The following is a 17,047-nucleotide window of genomic DNA, read 5'->3' as shown; positions in this document are numbered from 1 at the left end:
TACGATAATCGGAATATTGGGAACTAAAAATTAAGTTCGAAGATAGGACAATTGGAATTTCAGATAGGTAAATTTAAAAATCGGAATTTTGAAGAATTAGACTTTAATGATTGGGATTTTTAAGAAAAATAAATAGGTAATTATGGAATAATGTTATTAATTAATCAAAACGATATTAGAACGGATGAAAGTGAATAGTGAGATTTGTGAGATTAAAAATTAATTTGAAACTCGGATTTCGACAAAAATGATGTTTGAACAGATGAAAGTGAATAGTGGGATTTTGAAAATTAAGTTTGAAAGTCGAATCTTTGAATAATTGAACTTTAATTATTGGAATTTTTAGAAGAAAGAAATAAGTAAACATGGAATTTATAATAATGATAACAAAAATGATATTTGAATGAATAAAAGTGAATGGTAGAATTTTTTAGTCTAAAGATTAAATTTGGAAATCCGGTTTTGAAGAATTGAATTTTAATTATTGAAATGAATAAATAAATAAATATATATGGAATAATGATGCTAATTAACAAAAATAATGTTTAAACGAATAAAAAATGAATAGTGGAATCTTTTTAATTGAGAATCAAATTAGGGCGTTGGATTTTCGACGGATTAGGCTTTGAATAAATAGATAAGTATGGGATTATAACACTAATTAACAATAATAATATTTAGGCGAATAAAGATGAATAGTAGAATTTTTTGGATTGAAAATTTAATTCAGAAGTTGGATTTTTGAAGAATTGGGCCTTATATAAATAAATAGATATAGAATAAGAATTCTAATTAACAAAAATAAAATTTAGACGAATAATGGAATTTCTAGGATTGAAAAATTAAATTAGGACATGGGGTTTTTTTTTTAAAAAGATTGGACTTTAAATAACTGGATAAATACGTGATAATAATTTTAATCGATGAAAATAAGATTTGAACCAATTATGGAAAAATTAAATTAAGATATGGGATTTTTGAAAGGGTTAGACTTTGAATAGCAAGATAATTATATGATAATAATTCTAATTGATGAAAATGAGACTTGAACGGATTATTGAAATATTAGATTAAGACATAGGATTTTTGAAGGATTGGGCTTTAAATAACTAGATAAATATATGATAATAATTCTAATTGACGTAAATAAGATTTAAAAGAATTATAAAAACATTAAATTGAGACATGGGATTTTTGAAAGGGTTAGACTTTGAATAGCTAAATAAATACGGGATAATGATTCTAATTGATGAAAATAAGATTTAAACGAATATTTGAATAATTAAATAAAGACATAGGATTTTTGAAAGATTAGACTAGATAAATATAAGATATTGATTCTATTTAATGAAAACGAGATTTAAACGAATATTTGAAGAATTAAATTAAAACATGGGATTTTTGAAAGATTAGACCTTAAATAACAAAGTAAATATGGGAGAATAATTCTAATTGATGAAAATAAGGTTTAAATTAATTGTAGAATTTTTAGGATTAAAAGATTAAATCAAAACATGGAATTTTTGAAGGATTAAAATTTAAATAGATAAATATAGGAGAATAATTCTAGTTGATGAAAATGGGATTTAAACAAATTGTGGAATTTTTAGAATTGAAAATTTAAATTAAAACATGGAATTCTTGAAGGATTAGACTTTAATGAATGAGATTTTTAAAAGATGATAAATCGATACATATGAAATAATAATAATTAACAATTATAATATTTAAACGAGTATAATTGCATAGGGGAATTTTCGGGATTGAATTTTCAAGAATCAAAATTTTGCAAACTGAATTTAAAATTAAACTTTAGGAAATTATTTCGAAAATGATATTTTGTATAGCTGATTTTAAAATCTTCATAGGAAAAACATATTTATAACATTAGAAAAAGGACTCGAGAGGGCCGTATACTTGGCCCGAACTTGGAGGATGGGGCTTAAGGCCCATATGAACTAATCTAAACATACAACTTGGGCTTTGGGAGCCCACCAGCCAAACATCCACCATGAAGATCTAGAGGTGCTGCCACCTTATTTTTTAAAAAACAAAAGGGTGGCCAACGGATAGCAAGCCGACCGGGGGGGAGGGGGGGATAGGGCCTTCATGTCGATGATGGCCATGATGGTGTGAAGGAATAGAGGTGGGGGGTTGTTGCTTCTGCTGGCGCTCGCACCGCTGCTGCCATGATCGGCGCTGCTGGTCTCACCGCTGTCTCCAGCGCTGGACGGAGATCTTGATGAAGAGGAAGGCGACGATGGCGACGAGTGGCAGGCTTCATCTCCGACAGTGACTGTTTGATGGACGAAGTGGCTGCTGTGGGTGAGATTGAGCCATTAGGGAGCCAGGAGTTGGAGAGTGGCCTGAGTGCGAGCATGGACAGTGAGCGGGGTCACCATCGGAAAGGCATGGCGAAGAAGATGAGCTAAAAGTCAAGGTGAGTCACGGCCTGAAAATAAGTCGGGATCCTATACAGATTGCTGTGAACGGCGTTACCACGGAGGGTGAGGGAGGTCCGCGTGCCCCTCTCCGACACCTATATATATATATATATATATATATATATATTTGTTGGTTAAAAATAAAGTGTAAGAAGAGTTACACTTTTAAAAAATAACTTTTAAAAATAAAGTGTAAGAAGGGTTACACTTTTAATGTGTGAAATAAACACATGATTAAGTTTTGAAATGTTACAAAACTTGAAAGGTTAAGGAAGGAAGACAATGAGTCTTCTCATCTTTGTAACTTTATAAAACTTAAGAGGTTAAGTGTAAGAGAGTTACACATTTGAGATTAAATCATGTTTAATGTGTGAATTAAACATATGATTTAATTTTTGAATGTTACAAAGATGAAGAGATTGAAGAAGACAGTGAGTTTTTTCTCATCCTTATAACCATTTTTCAACCCTAAGAGTGCTATATTTGACTTTTCTTCTTTTTGAAATCTTATGCAGAAAAGTGAAAAGGCTTGATCAATCCCAAGACTATTTCCATTAGTTCCCTAAAGATTTCTAGTGGTGGGAGGAAATAGAGTCTTTGGACAAAGTTCCAGGAACTTGTTTGAGTCTTTCTTGTGTTCTTCTTCTTTTTGTTCTTATTTTGTAATTTTGAGAGTTTTATTGTATCAAGAGAGTGTTTCTTTTCTCCATTGTATCCAATTTTAACTTCAATCAAAGACTCTATATTCAATGGAAGGAGAGACTATCAAGATTATGAACCAAGACCTTGTGAGGTTGGATCGTTTTGATGGTTCCAACTTCACTAGGTGGCAAGACAAGGTGACATTCCTTTTCACAGCACTTAAGATTTTCTACATCCTTGATCCTACCTTGGCACCGTTACCGGAACCAAAGGAAAATGACACACCTCAAGTAGTGGCGGCAAGAAAGAAGAGGGAGAAGGATGAGCTCATATGTAGGGGTCATATTTTGAATGCCTTATCCGATAGGCTATATGATCTATACACCAACACCTATTCCACGAGGGAGATTTGGGAGGCTCTTGAAAACAAGTACAAAGCTGAGGAAGAGGTACCAAAAAGTTTCTCTTTTCTCAATACATAGATTTCAAATTTTTTGATGAAAAACATCTTTTACCACAAATTCATGAGTTGCAAGTAATTGTGAATAAGTTGAAAGTTCTCAAAATTGAACTTCCGGAGGCCTTCCAAGTTGGTGCTATTGTGGCTAAATTACCATCAAGTTGGAAAGGTTACCGGAAGAGGATTCCACAAGAGTGAAGATTACTCATTGGAAGAGATTCAAAAACATCTTCGCATTGAGGAAGAATCGAGATCAAGAGACAAAATGGTGGAAGAGTCCAATGGTGGGACTAACAAAGCCAATGCGGTTTCAAAGGCTAATCATCCTAGAGGTAAAAATAACAACAACAAAAGGAATTCCGGAAATTATATGAGCCCTAAGAAAAATCAAGAGCAATTTAAGGGCAAGAAAGGTCCTTGTTTTGTGTGTGGAAAACCCGGGCATTATGCTAGGGAGTGTAGGTACCGAAAGGACCTAAAAGGGGCTGTGGTGAATGCAATTGATGAGGAGATCATTGCAACACTAAGCGATGTGTGCGTTGTCCAAGGAAAGGTGTAAGGATAGTGGTATGATACTTGTGCCACAGTTCATGTTACCTATGACAAATCTCTTTTCAAGACCTTTGAAGATGCAAAGGGAAATCAAGAGGTTCAAATGGGCAATGAAGGAAGATCCAAGGTGCTTGGCAAGGGCACTATTGAAGTTGTTTTTACCTCCGGCAAAAAGGTTACCCTTATAAATGTATTGTATGTCCCCGATATGAATAAAAATTTGGTTAGTGGGGATTTGCTTGGCAAACCGGGTATCAAAGCGGTGTTTGAATCCGGTAAGCTAATTTTATCCAAATCGGGGAACTTTGTGGGAAAGGGGTATTCTTGTGATGGGATGATCAAACTTTGTACCAATGACAATATCAATAAAATGGCGTCTACTTTCGCTTATATGTGTGATTCAAATTCTTTATTTTTGTGGCATAATAGACTTGCACATGTTGGTTTAAGCACTATTAAAAGGATTGTGAAATGTGGTTTGATTGCTTGTGATACGAAGAAATTTGAAAAGTGTGAAATATGTGTTAAATCAAAGATGATTAAAAAGCCTTTTCATAGTGTTGAGAAATCATCTAATTTGCTTGATTTAATACATAGTGATCTTTTTGAACTTAATGTCATGTTAACAAAAGGTGGAAATAGGTATTTTCTTACATTCATAGATGATTGTTCTAGATTTACCTATGTGTTTTTGTTGAAAAACAAAAGTGAAACTTTCAATGCCTTTAAAGTTTACAAAGCCGAAGTTGAAAATCAACTAGAAAAAAAAATATTAAGGTGCTTAGAAGTGATAGAGGTGGTGAATATTTCTCTAGTGAATTCAATTCTTTTTGTGAAGAATATGGCATAATACATGAGTGCACCGCACCCTATACACCTCAACACAATGGCATAGCGGAGAGAAAGAATAGAACATTCTTGGAAATGGTGAATGCTATGTTATTGCATGCTAAATTGAATTTCAATTTGTGGGGTGAAGCTTTGTTGACTGCTTGCCATATTTTGAATAGAATTCCTATGAAGAAAAATGAGATATCTCCATATGAGTTATGGAAAGGAAGGAAACCTAATATAGGTTACTTCAAAGTGTGGGGGTGTCTTGCTTATTGCAAGAAAACGGATCCACATAAAACAAAATTGGGTCCAAGAGCCATTAAGTGTGCATTTGTAGGCTATGCCTCAAATAGCAAAGCTTATAGGCTATTAGACTTGGAGTCTAATGTGATAATTGAATCAAGAGAGGTAGAGTTCTTTGAGAATTTGTTGAGTGATAGCAATTCTCAAGTACCTACTAGTGTTGGAGAGTCTCTAGAGAAGACACCTTCAAAGGTTGTTGAGCAACCCATTGTGTACAATGGGAAGTTTAGACATATAAGCATTAGACATGAGTATGTGAGACAATTGATTCAATATGGAATCATCTCAATCTCATTTGTGAGGTCAAGTGGAAACTTGGCGGATCCTTTTACTAAACCTCTTACAAGAGATTTAGTAAGGATAACATCTAAAGGGATGGGACTAAAACTCCTTAAATAAAATTCACCAATGATGGTAACCTAACTTAATACTATGAAATGACTAGTCTTAAGTTCAATAGGTAAAAACAAGTCATTGATAAGTGGGTTGTGGCAGCATTAGAACATGTGAGTTCCATATGTGATGATTAATGCTGGTTGTTACCGTTGGAGGGTTAAGCTTAAAGCTTTTAATGAAATTCAGTCTATGTGTGACAAGCATCTTAAAGGTAACAAGGATGTTGGAAGAATTTCACCTATGTGAACTTAGGGGTGGTGTTGTCTCTCATGAGAGTTGGAGTTTCTTTCAAGAAAGTTCATGAATGGATTGAGCACATGGCCATAAAAGTGCTAAGCAAGAAAATAATGGGCACTCGTGTGGTTAGTGGAAGTGTGTGTGTTGTTACCGGTTTCGTTACAAGGAATAACTGGTTCAATGCTACAAGCAACCTGGGATTTCAACGGAGCTTTGTGACAATTACACTAAGGTAAAATTCAAATCGAAAAATATTTTATTTTATGCATTTTCATTGTTAAGGTTATAAGGGTTGATGTTTATTTTTAACCAAGTGGGGGAATGTTATATTTATATAAATATATATATTGTTGGTTAAAAATAAAGTGTAAGAAAAGTTACACTTTTAAAAAATAACTTTTGAAAATAAAGTGTAAGAAGGGTTACACTTTTAATGTGTGAAATAAACACATGATTAAGTTTTGAAATATTACAAAACTTGAAAGGTTAAGGAAGACAATGAGTCTTCTCATTTTTGTAACTTTATAAAACTTAAGAGGTTAAGTGTAAGAGAGTTACACATTTGAGATTAAATCATGTTTAATGTGTGAATTAAACATATGATTTAATTTTTGAATGTTACAAAGATGAAGAGATTGAGGAAGACAATGGGTTTTTTCTCATCATTGTAACCATTTTTCAACCCTAAGAGTGCTATATTTGACTTTTCTTCTTTTTGAAATCTTATGCAAAAAAGTGAAAAGGCTTGATCAATCCCAAGACTATTTCCATTAGTTCCCTAAAGATTTCTAGTGGTGGGAGGAAATAGAGTCTTTGGACAAAGTTACAGGAACTTGTTTGAGCCTTTCTTGTGTTCTTCTTCTTCTTGTTCTTATTTTATAACTTTGAGAGTTTTATTGTATCAAGAGAGTGTTTGAGAGTGTTTCTTTTCTCCATTGTATCCAATTTTAACTTCACCAACCATTTCTAGCCAACCAGCGCCGCGGCGTTCCTTGCCTTAGTGTCGATCACGCTCGCCAATATGCTCAACATAATCACATCCAATAGGTCATGGATAGTAGTAGCGCCGCTGGCAGCAGCTTCAGCCATAGAGGTAGGCTTTCAACACAGCATCTGCTTCTATAATTTGCCATAGTCATAGTTTTGATCTATAGAGTAGAAAGCAGGGGGATCGAGAAGAAGATACAGTAAATGGAGAATGGTGATTGGTGAGGGTTGAGTTGCGTGGCGATATCCCATAGACTCATTGCCCTTTACGACTTCATATTCGGGAAAAACCAAACAAGAAAAACAGAGAGAATAGCAGCAAAAACAGAGCAATGGAAGGAGAGAAATAAAAGAAACATTAAGAACTATGTTTCCTCTCTTAGTTAGTGGGCTTCTAGAAGAGTGAGTCAGAAAGTCTCTTTTCTTTGAAAATATCCCAAAGAAGGTAAAATGGAATTAAATCAATCTTCAGACATACACATAAGCAAAAGAGGAACAGCCGACCAGGAGGGACAGAGCATAACCCATCCAGAAATCAACAACAATGCATCTCAATAATAATATACGAAGAGAAAACAAAGAAAGAAACAAAAACATAATGGAAAGCTTACTCTCGGGAAAAATTCTGGAGGCCCCTTTTTTTCTGGCTCCCTCTGTAACCTCCTCCTCAATCCCTCTCCTCCTCTGCCCCCTTCTTTTCTTTTCTTTTTTTACCAGCCGGTTTCTATCTTCTTGGGCAAGCCATTACCTGCTTCCTGTTCATCCCTCAGCAAGCATGGGCTTGCAACTACTTTCATGGGCAGCCAATCTCCCTTGCCACACATCCAAGGCAGCTACTCTCTTGGGAGGTGTCCCCTCTTTCACTAAAAAAATGGAAAATTCCCCCTTGGGTCATGCCATGCTCCCTTGTTTCGAACCATAAAAAGAAAACAGAGCCCACGAGAGGGGGTCTACATATCTTTTGTATTTTTGTATTTTTTTCATAACATATTTTCTTATTTCTTATTATTTTTGTAAAAAGGAAAATAAATTAAAATAAAATAAAAGAGTTGAGGCTTTTAAAGCTTGATAGGCGTTATTTGGATGAACTCTCTTCTTAAGCTCAACCAAAAAAATGATATCTGTACCTCTAATTCCATTTTTATATTTGGTTTTAGATTTTTTTTTTCATTTATGAAATTTATATTTGATCAAATTTCTATTTTTTTTTTAATTCATATATAATTTCTTTAATTTATAAAATATAAAAAAAGTTTTTTTAAAATATCGAATAATAATAAAGCAAAAGGTTGGCTGTTCATATGCACAGGTGTTGTGAAGACCCAAACACATTTTTTTGCTACCCACCCATGTGGGATGGGAGGTCTTCAAGGGTGAGGGTTGTTTTACATACGTAAAACCACCTTAATGCCCCACTTGGTTACAAGCTTCCGTTGCAAAGCTCAGCGAAACCATTTCAATGTTATGGATTCTAATATAATCATAAATTGTTTTGTCATTTTTCCATGTGGGATTGTAAAATATTATGTCTCTCTTTAATTTCATTTTTTAAAATTATACTTTTTGTATTTATGTGAAATTTAGTCATATTTTTTCTAAAATGAGAAAAATAGAATTTTTTATTTCCATTGAAAATTTCAATTGGTTTACAAAGATTTCTTCTTTGTATGATGATTCACTACCATTTTAGGACAAAATTCAGATTTTTTTTTTAATGTCAATTTTATTCAAGTCAATATATAGAGTAAAATTTTGATTTGGAGTCTAATATTATAGAATTCAATTTTAATTTTAATTTTAATTTTATTAACACCATCAACATACAAAACAAAAATTGATTTAAGTTACAAAACTTTGCAAAATTGATTGATGAAACAAATTTCTAACTTCTTATACAAAGAAATAATAGACAAAACAAATAATAAATAAAAATAAAAATAAAATTTTTATTTAACTTATACAACCAATTTTATGATTTTATTAACATTAATATGCAAAAAAATTAATTAAAAAAATTCTAATTTAATTCACACAACCTTACAAATTTAATTTATAAAATGATTTTATTAACATTAATATAATATAATGTATATATTGTGTGAATTAAACAAAAATATCAAATTTACAAAATTAATCACATCTATGGTACAAGATTTACCACATATCTATATCTTGAATCTAAATAATAAAGATCACATTTTGCCAATACAAATAAAAAAAATAATTTAAAAAAAAAAAAGATAGAGTAGAGACTATACCTATGGACCTCAAAATTGGTCCTTGATGAACATTTTATTTGCTAATAATTTTTATTATATTTAATTTCTTTATTATTTGTCATAATAAATTAAAAAATAGATTTTGATTTTTTTTTCCTTTATGCATCTTATTATCCAAACAAAGCCTTAGGATTGAAGGGTGTATAAATAATTGAAGTCTTGTGTTTTGAAATAAAAATAAAACCTAATGTTCGATCACCATTTTATTTACTAATAATTTTTATTATATTTAATTTTTTTTATTATTTGTCATAATAAATTAAAAAATAGATTTTGATTTTTTTTTCTTTTTCCTTTACACGTATTTTATTATTCAAACAAAGCCTTAGGATTGAAGGATGTATGCATAACTGAAGTCTTGTGTTTTGAAATAAAAATAAAAATAAAACCTAACGTTCAATAAAACCTTTTATATATCATATTGAAAATATCTTTATGTGAGGAGAGTCGTGGTTCAATGTATAGATATAAGGAAGGGAAACATGAGATGTTTTGAAATTCAATAACCAATAATTGTATCTAGTTCTACCTCTGTAATATGTTTTATAATGTAATGGAATGATTCTCTCATTCATAAATATAAGCATGATTAATCAAACCACATTAAAAATTTGTGTATCGTGTGTAATTATTTTACCTTTATATTTTTGAACTAACATGTTCGTATTAACACAGACAACATTAACACATCAAGCTTAAATTTAAATTAGAGCATTATCGAACATATCAACCTCTTATTTCTATACATTCACTAGTCTTTTTTGTTTTTTATTTTTAAATCAAATTTACATATAAAAGGATCAAATTACCTTCTTCTTTAACCTTCAAATATCCATCCCAAACCCTAAATTCATTTTTCTCTTTTTTTTTTTTTTTTTTTTGCCTTTTTCTCTTTCCTTTGGGCTTCGTTCGATTTTTTTTATTTTTCTTATTTTACCTAAAATAAAAATTATATAAAAAGAAGCTAAATCAATCATGGAGGCAACCCCTATCCCAACAGTAGAGAAAAGAAGGAAATGGAAAAAATAATGAGAAAATGGAGAGAAAAAGCTTAAGATTTTGGAGGGATGGGTGAGTTTAAGAGGGTATTTTGGATATTTCACGCGTGTATATATATAAATGATAAACATATAAAGAGTTTTTGATGGATTTCTTGACTTCAAAAGCATAGCTCATTTGAATGTAAAAGGGTTTTAGCCAAGCCAATCTCAATGGCTCCAAACCGAATCATCTTGCCGCCAAAGTCACTCATAACCCTTAGTTGTTTTCATCAACCCATTTTAACCACTTCTTTGATAGATCAGGCTGATGTGATGATGCCAGGAAAAAAAAATCCATTTATTTTCCCTTCATTTGTCTTATATCTATAAGTTTTTCTTCTTCCCACTATTTTCTCCTTCGAATATTCCCTTTCAAAGTCATTCTCCATTTGACGGTCTTCACCACTACTTCCGCGTGTTGTAACCGCGTATAATCTAAATCTACCAAAGCACTTTGTGAAAAAACCCAAAAAATCTTATTATTATTATTATATCATATAGCTGACATGGAGGAGACAAAATCCATGTGGATGTACTATGAAATCTAGAATGGTCACAAACCCGGCGTCTGTCCAACTTTGTTGAACGAGGGTACCTGTCACTCTCCCAGGACTCCCAGCACAAGGGCTAAGCAATAGCTATTCAAGTCCCAACGATATGGATATTTTAGCTTCAGCCAAGGGGAGGAGAGCTGTCTGCCAACATGGAGGTTTTGCAGGAATTTTTTGATACCCATTTCATATTTTGAGCTTTCGTTTCTGTTTCTAGGGTTTGTGTGCTGCTGTCGATGATGGGTTGGAAGTACAAAGCTGGGTTGGGCTTGATTGGAACTGTTGTTTTCATATGGGTCGCTTCTGCAGAGATTACTCAGGTTTAGGGTTTCTTTCTATTTTTACCCGATTGATTATGTTTGCTTTTGGTTTTCTGGGATTGATGAACCTGCAAATGATGAATTTGATTGGAGAAGAGCTTTTAGAGCTCCAGAAAATTGTGGGTTTGGGTGGGAATTGGAAGTATAATGAAGCCCTGTTCAGGAAATTGAAATTTCTTGCTGTTTTTTTTTTCTTTCTTTTTTTTCTTTGGTATCAATGATAGATATGCCCCTTTTGATCTCTTTCTGTGAATCAGGCACTCTCTTATGATGGTATGCTAGGGCTCTTTGCAATAATAAGGAGTTTGCATGTCTATGTGTTATAAAGTTAGGGTTGGTGCTCGGATTTGTCTGTATTCTGTTTGTGTGTATTGGAGCAGTTAAAAACGGGGATGGGGGGTGTGTCCTATACCTTTCCTTTATTGATTGTGTTTTGTCTTCAATCCACTTTGGTAACATGCTTACAAAATGCCAAATGAGCTGTATCTCATAATTTACTCCTACAAAGTAGCATTTTGGCTTCCTTCAGGTTTAGAAGTATTTGAATTCTCTAGTTTAATCTAATTATCATTTTTATTGGTCCTATTATTAGGTTTTGTATGGTTGCTAGTCTTTTTAGTTTATGAATTTTGCATATTGTGGCTGGAAAGTCTGAGCATACTTAAACTGAAGGCATTGGAGAGCTGGGAGAAGGATAGGGCAAAGACGTTAATCAAGCTTTCTAGGAGATATTATTCCCAGAAATGAGAACTAAGCGTATTTATATGCCTCCTTAAACGATGGATGGTGTTGGTAACATCATCGTCTCTGCCATAACCATCCATTGGCATTTTATGCTTCTTCTCAAGTATTTTCGTACAATGGCACCAAATCATCTTTTTCTTATTATAAGCCTTCCTCCCTGTTCTTTTCTACTTTTTTGTTATTGAAGCTTTTGGTCTCTTTGTTTTAAACTTCAATGTAATAGAATAATTTATTTTATGATCATTAAGATCTCAATGTTTAAACTTGCTCTACTGATGTGTTGCAGAGAATCTTCTCAGAGTATAAACAGCCATTTGCGCTTACTTATCTTGGGGTGTCACTTATGGTGGTATATCTACCTATAGCGGTTCTTAAAGACTGGATCTGCAGCAGACTGGACATAAATTCATTTAAGAACCTTTGCAATGGCAGCACCATTGCCAAGTCTTCAGCTGGTTTAGCTATTCCTCTTAGAATAAATGAAATATGCCCTAGTTCAGAAACAGATACGGAAAGCAGTTTAAATACAGACATGGACCTTAGTGAAAATGAAGATGGTTGGTTGATCATCACAAACATGGAGGATGAGGTTGGCTTACTTGAAAAGAACCATGAACTCAGCTCATGGGAAATTGCCAAGTGTGGTTTTTATCTTGCTCCTATATGGTTTATTACAGAGGTAAGAATCTGAAATCTTTTGTTCTAGTGGATTCTTTGGCACCTGTGGAGAAGTTTGATGAGAAATCTAGGGTAATAGCAGTGCATACAACACACACTTATATGAGCAGTGGGTGGAATGTTTGGATAATTTTTCCTGTTCTCTCAGGGGACCAGGCAAGAAGTCCTTGATCCCTTTTGGATTCAATTTCTATTTCTATCCATGGAAACCTTCCTTAATGGCAGGGTTGAGTAATGGAGTCTACCCAGTATCAAAAAGAGGAGGATGTGCCAATGAGCCCCTAAAGTGTTTTAAAATAAAATAAAATAAAAAAGGAAGGTTGATCCATGAAGGCTAAAAAAATACTCCATCCCAAAAAAAAAAAACCTGTGGGCAACAAAATGCCACAAATTCTCCCTTTTTTTCTTTCCTTTTTTTTTTTTTTTTGTATCTATGTCTGTTAATTTGTAGATTTTTCCATTTTTTGTCATCTCTTTTAGGACTTGAATATAATGTTATTCATTACTTCATCTGTTTTAAGAAATCTTGTAATTATAATCTGTTTCACTAGTCCAATTCTGAAAATCTACCATATCCCAATCTTGATGACATTCACTGGCTGCATGTGGAAAGCATTGTGACATTTGCATGCATATATAGTTCATTTGTGTGGATTACCTCATTTGTCCGTAAATAACAGAAGAGTAGTTTTTATAAAATAAAAATATATCATTGGTTTCATATTTGATAATGAATGGGGAATCGTGACCATGGTGGCCTATGAGATATTAGACTGGTATCAATAACAAGTCAAATGGTGATTTTAGCTAAGAAATTTTTTTAACTGCTTTTGCTTGAAACCATATAATCTCATGGAAGTTTTATTGAAAAAACCAAGGCAACTATTTCAACCCGAAAAAACCAGGACAACTATTTATGTAGAAGTCAGAGAGAACATATTAGGGAAGTGGCATGTAGTTTAGGAAAAAGTATTATTTAATTACAATTTGCAATATAGGTTCCTAGGATCCAAGTCTTGGTTCCATAATGATTTGAAAGATCCTTTGACAATTCTACTAAAATTCTGCTGTCTAGTAATTGCGACATTGCTGTGGAATCAACATAGCCTGGTATGTTTAGAGGATTAAATATTCCTTGTTCCTACATTCCTTTTATGGATCACAGTTCTGTTATCATTGTCAGAGAAATCTAGTATTTTCGCACATTTCTTCTTCTTTTTTTTCCATCATTTTCATTTTTCTTAAAGAAAATCCTTCCATGATGTGTAATTTCCACAAGGATAGAACTAAGTTGCAAGATGTGTAGCAAGAAAACTAGTGACATGTTATGGGTTTTATAATGGATTTTCCTTCTTTTTTATCTTGGTTTGAGGAGTTTTCCATGTCCTTTTCTTTGAGTTATATATGTACATGACTACTGCTATTCCTTCGATGTAATGCAGTACTCGTCAAACTCTGCCCTGGCAAATACTAGTGTTGCAAGCACCACTGTCTTGACATCTACATCAGGGCTCTTTACACTTTTCTTTGGAGCTCTTCTTGGTCAGGACACCGTAAATATCACAAAGGTTGTTGCTGTTTTTATTAGCATGGCTGGTGTTGCCATGACCACGGTTGGAAAAACTTGGGCACCTGATGAAATGCTGAGCGCCTCTGAGTAAGTTAAATAGCATTTCTTGATTATCAGTATCAAGTTTCTTTTAAGTTTATGCACCTTTTTAGACTTGTTCTCTCCTTAAACTTCAATGTAAAAGGTGTTAAATCTGGTAGGTTCACATACTTCTTGGATGGTATGCATAACAATTCATCTTTTGGCTATTGTAGATTTTACTCTTTTCTTCTTTTAGCCATTATTTGTTATGTAAATACTTGAGTATACTGAAATACTTGCATTTTATTTGTTAATACTTATATATAAATTTACTTTCATCAGCAACTTGATTAGAATGTATTTTGTTGGTTTTTTCCTCATTTTATATCCTGTCATGTTCTTCACAGGAGTAGAAAGCACTCCATCATAGGAGACATTTTTGGTCTTCTGTCAGCTGTATCTTATGGCTTATTTACAGGTATGAGTTAGGACATCTTAACTGGAGGTCTGATGATATTAAATTTGAATTAAATATATGAATGGATCAAGTTCAATTTCATATATTTTTCTTCCAATGTCAGACCTGCTTCATTTTGAACTATTGATCTTCTTGGTGTAGTGTTGCTCAAGAGATCTGCTGGATCAGAAGGAGACAAGGCTGATGTGCAAAAATTCTTTGGTTATATTGGTCTCTTCACTCTTCTTGGCTTTTGGTGGCTTGGTAAGATGACTGACAAACTTTATGATATTTTTCCTTGGATTGTTGCTAATCTGTATGGCTCAGGGGAGAAATATTTTGAACTAGAATAGTAGGAATTCTGTTGATTGTCATGGATTTTCAGGCAAGAAATCTTCTCTTCCCCCAGTCCTAATGATTTTTCACCATTCTCAAAGGTGGGGCAATTCTTCCATTGATTTCCTTTCTCAGGATCTTATTGGATGTTTCAAAAGGGACAGATGAGGACCTTGGAGGACTTTAGTCAGGATGTTTTGTCTCCATCAATGGCGGATCTAGCATAGGACGAGGGGGGACAAATGTTCCCCTTGAAAATTTTAAGACAAGTATGATGAGAGCTGGGTTTGAGCCCATTCACTCTTGTAATACACTAACCATGAGGCTAGTTTTGTGTTCTTAGGTGATTTCTTCCCCCTGGGCTAAATCTCTTGTATTTTGCACCCATGCCATCCACACACCATCACCCCCACCCCTCCCCACCTTCACTTGCTGTCTCAGCCACAGGTCTCCATGGTTGGTACTTATCATCTTTTGGCTGCTTGTGCCTTTTGCTTTCATTTGTTGGTGGAGATATTCTCTCTCATCTATCTATACATTATATCTCTCTGTCTCTGCACTTTGTTCTTTACATGAATGCACTTACCTGGCTCTGCACTCAAGGCTTATGAAATAGCCCTCCTATCCCTTTCCTTTTCTAGAGTAGCATCTTTTACAGTAACATCATGTTGTTCCATGCAGCTTGGCCACTTAACGCTGTGGGGATTGAACCCCAGTTCAAGTTGCCGCATTCAACATCCATTGGAGAAGTCGTGCTGTTAAATGGCTTCGTGGGCAGTGTTCTTTCAGATTATTTTTGGTATATATAGTGGCCTTGATTTCATCTACTTTAATTTTCATGCCTTCCTCCATCCCCCAAAGAACAACAAAAAAGAAAAAAAAGGAAAAAAGGAGAGAGATGAGGAATCTTTTTATTCCTTGTGTGGTGCCCAAACACCCTGTTACTGCAAGTCGGTATCTTCAATAACATAAACACCTTGATGAAACAGGGCCCTTTCCGTGGTCTGGACTACCCCATTAGTTGCAACGCTGGGGATGTCGTTGACAATACCCCTGGCAATGATAGCTGACATGATGATCCATGGACGTGGGTACTCTGCTGTCTACATCTTTGGATGCATCGAGGTATGCTCGTATTTTCTTATTATTTTAGATGAAATATTTTTCGTCCTTTAGAAACTTTGTTAACCAGTTCCGATTTGATTTCAGGTTTTTGCAGGATTTGTTATAGCCAACCTTTCAGATAAGTTTTCACCAAAGGCAGAAAGCTCGTATTCTAACTGAACCCATGTATCAAAAAGTTAACACAAACAGATATGAAATAGAAGCGATGTTTTGTATTGTGTAAATTCTCAGTGATGGGAAAATGTTGAACCCCCTAACGCCATGTTAACTCACAAAATATGGAATACAAGTAGTGCAGTAATCCGAATGAGGCCATTCTTCCATTGGTTCCAGAAGGTAGGATTATCGGTTGTTCAACTCACAAAATATGAAATATAAGCTTTGTTTATGTTGAAAATCTTTTATTTAAAATATAAAAAAGAAATAATGATTATAAAAATAAAATATAATAGATTAAGATGACGCAAATAGTTTCATCTTCATGTGAATAACTACATTTCAATTTTGGGCAAATAGTGATTTTCTTGTGGGTTTTAATATATATATATAATGGCAATTAGACGAGTTTTTTCAAGTATCTATCCTATTCCACTTCTAATGGAACGTATTTGAAATTTAAATAAACAGATTCTAGATTTTTTTTTTAAAATCCGTTACTATAGGTTTTCAAGTATTGTTTTGTCCTAGTTGTCCCAATTATATATAAAATTTAATTTTTATTTTTCTATATATATATAATATAAAATACTTTTAAAATAAGTTATAAAAATTTATAATATTTTAATTATTTATAAAATATATTTATTTTATTTAATTAAGAAAATTTTAAAATAACTTTTTTCAAATAAAAAAAAAAAAAAAAAAGTTAAAGCCCATTTAATTTTTTTAATGGGACATGGATAAAAAAATATTTTGAATGAAGGGGATAAGGTTGGAATGTGTCCTATCTTGAACTCATCATATTATTCTTATTTTCACTCTCTTCCTCTTTTTAATTTAATTTTTAAAAATAAAAATAAAAGTCATGTCAAAATATTTTCCAATTTGAATTTTAATTATTTTGAAAATAAT

At 33.1% G+C, this 17,047-nt stretch overlaps 2 protein-coding genes across 2 annotated transcripts; both read left to right on the top strand.

Moving 5' to 3' along the window:
- Window positions 1–3,193: 3,193 nt before the first annotated feature.
- Window positions 3,194–4,105, top strand: LOC109122456 (uncharacterized). Its single transcript, XM_019219286.1, has 2 exons — window positions 3,194–3,535; window positions 3,644–4,105. The coding sequence occupies exons 1-2, from the start codon at window positions 3,194–3,196 to the stop codon at window positions 4,103–4,105; spliced, it is 804 nt and encodes a 267-aa protein (XP_019074831.1).
- A 6,427-nt stretch (window positions 4,106–10,532) lies between these two features.
- Window positions 10,533–16,283, top strand: LOC100247496 (thiamine-repressible mitochondrial transport protein THI74). The gene is made up of 8 exons (XM_002285539.4): window positions 10,533–11,045; window positions 12,076–12,468; window positions 13,910–14,124; window positions 14,466–14,536; window positions 14,678–14,779; window positions 15,533–15,650; window positions 15,841–15,976; window positions 16,061–16,283. Exons 1-8 carry the CDS (start codon window positions 10,962–10,964, stop codon window positions 16,133–16,135), a joined length of 1,194 nt encoding a protein of 397 aa, XP_002285575.1. The 5' UTR covers window positions 10,533–10,961; the 3' UTR covers window positions 16,136–16,283.
- The last annotated feature ends 764 nt before the right edge of the window (window positions 16,284–17,047 follow it).

This window comes from Vitis vinifera, chromosome 4 (genome assembly GCF_030704535.1).
Source record: "Vitis vinifera cultivar Pinot Noir 40024 chromosome 4, ASM3070453v1".
Taxonomy (NCBI): Eukaryota; Viridiplantae; Streptophyta; class Magnoliopsida; order Vitales; family Vitaceae; genus Vitis; species Vitis vinifera.
This window is presented reverse-complemented; position numbering and strand designations above follow the sequence as displayed.

Bases quoted from the DNA above. Each gene is read 5' to 3' on its own strand.
- LOC109122456 (XM_019219286.1), top strand. From the start codon at position 3,194: ATGGAAGGAGAGACTATCAAGATTATGAACCAAGACCTTGTGAGGTTG. The intron at 3,536-3,643 runs GTACCAAAAAGT...ATAAGTTGAAAG, and splicing joins AGTACAAAGCTGAGGAAGAG to TTCTCAAAATTGAACTTCCG.
- LOC100247496 (XM_002285539.4), top strand. From the start codon at position 10,962: ATGATGGGTTGGAAGTACAAAGCTGGGTTGGGCTTGATTGGAACTGTT. The intron at 12,469-13,909 runs GTAAGAATCTGA...GATGTAATGCAG, and splicing joins CTATATGGTTTATTACAGAG to TACTCGTCAAACTCTGCCCT. The intron at 14,537-14,677 runs GTATGAGTTAGG...TTCTTGGTGTAG, and splicing joins ATCTTATGGCTTATTTACAG to TGTTGCTCAAGAGATCTGCT.